The following is a 5,321-nucleotide window of genomic DNA, read 5'->3' as shown; positions in this document are numbered from 1 at the left end:
GGTGTGATTGATGTAAAATTTCATGTTTTGGCCCATCTGTTCTTTGAAGGCGCTATGGGTAAGTAATCACAACATTTTCTAGCTAGGTCGAAAGGCATCTTGGCATAATAAAACACTCCTGGTAGTGTGATGTAGGATGTTTTCTCCTTTTCAAAACTTCAGGCTCACTTGGCGATATCTAGAGTATGCATCCTCAATACAAAGGCATTCATAGTCTGATGTTGAGTCGACTATCTCTATGGGTACAGATATTTGGGACAAGCCTTTTTGAGGTTGGTGAAGTCTAAGCACTGGGACCAACACTAGGTTGGCTAGGTAATCAAGGTGTTTTTGACGTCATGGACTTATCTAGTCCTTATCCTTTTCGAGTGTCTACTCGAGCATGACTGGATGCGGGATCCCGGTATGAACGTGTGTACACCGACAATAGAATATACATGTAGCAAATGTGAAAAAAGAGGAGAAAAATAAATAAATAGGGACTAAGCTACATGAGTTGCCGTTGAAGTTGGAGCATTATTTGGGGCTAAAAAGGGAGGAGCCCCGTTTGACATGAGCGGGCTTCGTTTTAGGGCTTTCTGCTAGAAACGCTCCAAGGTTCGAAATGGCCTTTGTCTTTAATCTACTATTGTCGTTTGCCGAACTACCGTTGGTAAGAGATTCTCTGTCATCACACTGTATTACTGATAACTATTTTCAGCATGAACTGTGCTATGCTGTGTGTACACTCTGTGAGCGTTGTCAGCATCAACCGGGAATAACGACTAGTTAGTCAACGATCTCGTCCATAGTTCCATATTGATAGAGACCCGTCGATCCTCTCGAGGTCATCATAGTGGTGTTGCAGTAACCCGAGCAATTAATGTGGATGCAGAGATCTCGGAGCCAGTAGCTGATAGGCGTGAGATCCACTCGTTCGAATCAGATCCGATGATTTCTTTCGCTTCTTTTTTGCCGCCTTGCGATCCTCGTGTGTACGTTAGACTACCCACTGGCCGGGCTATAAAAGGAGCCGGTGTTTCCTTTCATGGCAGGACACGCTCTAGCTCGCTCGCCCTTCTCATCATTCTCTCTAAGGCAGCCACCATTAGAGGCAGCTCCAAGGCTGCCGAGTTCATCCGGCTGTTGCGAGAAGGTATCGGTTTCTCGCGCTTGCGTTGTGCACCGCATACAAATTCCATTGCTAGTTTCTAGTTTTGTGGTATGCACACACATACAGTGTTGCCGTGTAGTCTCTGAGCTTTGGTTGTTCTCTGTCAACTTAGTCAGTAACTTGATGTCACCAACAGAGGAACCTCTCACTGCAAATAGCCCGTAACTGATTTTTCTTTGCTGCATATACTAGATTCATCGAATGTTTATTCACAATTCACATGATTAGCATCCCTTTACTCAGGTCTACATATAGTCGGACAAGATGGGGAGCGTGCACAAGGCCACCTTTGTTCTCCTCATGTTCTGCTTGGCGGTGTTGGGGAGAGCAGAATATCTCAAGTACAAGGACCCGAAGCAGTCGATTGGCGTTCGCATCAAGGACCTGCTCGGCCGGATGACCCTCGCGGAGAAGATCGGCCAGATGACGCAGATCGAGAGGGAGAACGCCACGACGGGGGTGCTATCCAAGTACTTCATAGGTAAGCCATATCCCTCTCTCACGCTGAATACGTAGCAAAATATGGTGAAGGAATGCAGAGCTTGTGTGTGACGTTGGTGCGCATGCTGTGATGCAGGCAGCGTGCTGAGTGGTGGAGGCAGCGTGCCTTCTTCCAAGGCATCCGTTGCGGCTTGGCAGTCGATGGTGAACGAAATGCAAAAGGACGCCATGTCCACCCGCCTGGGTATTCCGATTATCTACGGTATTGATGCTGTGCATGGTCACAATAACGTCTACAAAGCCACCGTCTTCCCCCATAACGTTGGCCTCGGAGCTACCAGGTGTGAATTTCTCTTGATTTTTGATATGACAGATTACATTTCGTGTATTACATCGATAGGTTGTGACAAATTTCCACAAGAAGAGAAGAACACAGTGCGATGCATATGTTAATTCCCCGTCTATATATATTGTTAACGTGTCCCGGTCTTCCAGGGACCCTGAGTTGGTGAAGAGGATAGGAGAAGCAACTGCTCTTGAAGTTAGAGCTACCGGGATTCCATACGTCTTTGCTCCGTGTATTGCGGTAATGGATAATATTCTTGGGTGTTGAACAGTTGGTCTGCATGACAAACATTTTTTTAAGAAATATGGTAAAGATTTAATGTTCTTACTTACTCATTTATTTGTTTATGATCAGGTTTGTAGAGACCCAAGGTGGGGACGCTGCTATGAAAGCTACAGTGAAGACCCAAATGTTGTCCGTTCAATGACCACAATTATCTCTGGCTTGCAAGGCGATGATCCATCAGATATCAAGGGAAGACCATATGTTGGTGGAAGGTATATAATATACATCTAAAAGATATAGTATCAAATATTCTTTTCCATTATTTATGGTCTTATACCCTGACGTGAAAATGGGAAAGTAATGTTACATTAAGAGATGTGACTAACTTTGTCATCGCTTCGATACCCTCTGCAGTAAGAAAGTTGCCGCATGTGCAAAGCACTATGTTGGTGATGGTGGTACGTTTATGGGGATCAACGAGGGCAATACCGTCATAGACAACAATGGGATGATGACTATTCATATGCCTGCTTATTATAATTCTATCATAAGAGGGGTCTCCACTATTATGGTCTCATACAACAGTTGGAACGGAACGAAAATGCACGCTAACCATCACCTAATCACTGATTTCCTCAAGAACAAGCTCAAATTTAGGGTATGTTTCTCATGACTGGCAAAAGATTGATCTCTGTATTTGTTTTTCTTCTTCACTATTAAGAGATACTCATGTCATTAATCTCTTGGTATTTTGTGTATATAGGGTTTTGTGATTTCAGACTGGGAAGGCATTGATCGGATTACTACTCCCCAACACCTGAACTATTCTTATTCAATTGAGGCCGGAGTTGGTGCAGGTATTGACATGGTAAGCAAAGTGCAATCACCTTTCATCGACCAAAGTTGAGTTAATAGCTAGCATGAGCTGCATGATAAAGTATGTTCCTTGTCTGGTTATGATACATTCTTGACAATTGTTATCTCATCTGCAGCTAATACAAATGTGACATTTTCTTCACTAGCTATTTGTAATATAAGTACACATAATCATAAAAAAACAAGTTAACTTTAAGATACAAATTAAAATATGAGAAAACATATCAATAGACTTCACCCTCTCTCTCTCTCTCTCTCTCTCTCTCTCTCTCTCTCTCTCTCTCTCTCTCTCTCTCTCTCTCTCTCTCTCTTCAATACCCCAACATTTATATTTTGGTTAAAAGGTATTTGGCATGTGTTGTTTTGCAGATCATGGTTCCTTTTGCCTACACGGAATTCATCGATGAATTGACATCCCAAGTTAAGAACAACATTATCCCCATGAGCAGAATCGACGATGCTGTCTACAGGATTCTTCGGGTTAAGTTCACCATGGGTCTGTTTGAGAACCCTTATGCCGATCCAAGCCTCGCTGGCGAGCTCGGAAAGCAAGTTAGTTCCGGACAAGATACTTTCTTTCTCTCACAGTTCATTCTTCAAAATATAAATTTCTTACTGTAAATTCATTCCCTTTGGTAGGAACACCGAGAAATCGCTCGGGAAGCCGTAAGGAAATCATTGGTGTTGCTGAAAAATGGAAAATCTGCCTACACTACGTTGTTGCCTCTCCCGAAGAAGGCCGGTAAGGTCCTCGTCGCTGGAAGCCACGCCGACAACTTAGGCAACCAATGTGGAGGATGGACGATCACATGGCAAGGATTGACCGGCAACGATAATACTACTGGTAAATGGTGTCCCTTGTTTCATTGCGTCTAATACTCCTGACTTGTAGCGACGTCATCAATAAATGAAACAAAATTTTCATGGAATTGTGTGATGAAACGCATGCAGGGACGACCATCCTTTCGGCGATCAAGTCCACCGTCGACCCCAGCACGCAGGTGGTCTTCTCGGAGAACCCGGACAGCGCCGCCGTGGACAGCGGCAACTACGACTACGCGGTTGTGGTTATCGGCGAGCCGCCCTATGCTGAGACGTTCGGCGACAGCCTGAACTTGACGATCCCTGCCCCCGGACCCTCGGTGATCCAGACCGTCTGCAAGAGTGTCAAGTGCGTGGTGGTCCTCATTTCCGGCAGGCCGCTGGTGGTGGAGCCATACATCGGCGCCATGGACGCGTTCGTCGCCGCGTGGCTGCCCGGCACTGAGGGGCAGGGCGTGGCCGACGTTTTGTTCGGCGACTACGGGTTCACCGGGAAGCTGGCGAGGACGTGGTTCAAGTCGGTGGACCAGCTGCCGATGAACGTCGGCGACAAGCACTACGACCCGCTGTTCCCCTTCGGGTATGGCCTCACCACGGAGGCCAAGAAGTGAGTTGGATGAGTTGACCGAGATGAAATGTATCTCGGTTGGACTGTGAGAGATGGGATACATTGCGTTTGTGGTTGATTTGTTTGCAATAAAAGAGCGATGTATTCTTCCGGCTGTTGTGGTGTTAGTTGTGTTGTGCTACAAAATCTAGCGCTTTCTTCGACATCCTCCCATCAGAGAGCAGGTGACAAACAACGCCCCAGCCCTTTAAGAGCATCTTCAACGGCGGCGCTAAAAAACGCGCACGCGGGGTAATTTGGCACTATAGCGCGCGTGGGACGTTTTCGCGCGCTCCAGCGGAGGTGGGAAACTAGCGCGCGAGAAAGCGGGCGGTCGCGCGCGAGATTTGGCGCACTGCTTCCGGCGCGCCTATAAATTGCCGCGCTCATCACGCGGCCTCCCATCCCTATCCGCACTGCCACACGCGCTCTCCCCGCTTCCTCGCCGCTTCATGCCCTGCCACCACCGCGCCACCATGCCGCCGTGCCGTCAAGGATCTTTGGGCTACTGCGGCGTCCGCGAGCGCCCATCCGCGCCTACTACGCTGAGATCCGGTCCGGTGACATCCGGCTCGGCCTCGGCACGTTTGAGACCCCGCACGAGGCCGCCCGCGCATACGACGTGGCGGCGTGACGCCTAGAGAGGCCTCGCACGCAGATGAACTTCCATGACGTCTACACACGTGAGCAGGCGCAGGCCGTCGCCCCTCCTCCTCGTCTTATCACGAACCTGGACCGTGAGGAGCATCGTCGACAGCAGCGCCGGCTCCTCATCGCCGAGGAGGACGAGCGAGCCATGGCGGAGTGGCGCCAGCGCCACCCGGAGGACATCGCCAACGAGCGCGCCTTCT

At 48.3% G+C, this 5,321-nt stretch overlaps 1 protein-coding gene across 1 annotated transcript; it reads left to right on the top strand.

Annotated features, from left to right (window-relative positions):
- The first annotated feature begins 1,046 nt into the window (after window positions 1–1,046).
- Window positions 1,047–4,572, top strand: LOC119311820 (beta-glucosidase BoGH3B-like). The gene is made up of 10 exons (XM_037587527.1): window positions 1,047–1,135; window positions 1,397–1,634; window positions 1,731–1,935; window positions 2,090–2,180; window positions 2,295–2,437; window positions 2,580–2,823; window positions 2,929–3,033; window positions 3,411–3,593; window positions 3,681–3,885; window positions 3,993–4,572. The coding sequence occupies exons 2-10, from the start codon at window positions 1,418–1,420 to the stop codon at window positions 4,472–4,474; spliced, it is 1,875 nt and encodes a 624-aa protein (XP_037443424.1). The 5' UTR covers window positions 1,047–1,135; window positions 1,397–1,417; the 3' UTR covers window positions 4,475–4,572.
- The last annotated feature ends 749 nt before the right edge of the window (window positions 4,573–5,321 follow it).

This window comes from Triticum dicoccoides, chromosome 5B, assembly GCF_002162155.2.
Source record: "Triticum dicoccoides isolate Atlit2015 ecotype Zavitan chromosome 5B, WEW_v2.0, whole genome shotgun sequence".
Classification (NCBI taxonomy): domain Eukaryota; kingdom Viridiplantae; phylum Streptophyta; class Magnoliopsida; order Poales; family Poaceae; genus Triticum; species Triticum dicoccoides.
The sequence above is the reverse complement of the archived record's forward strand: the minus strand, read 5'-3'. Positions and strand labels throughout refer to the sequence as shown.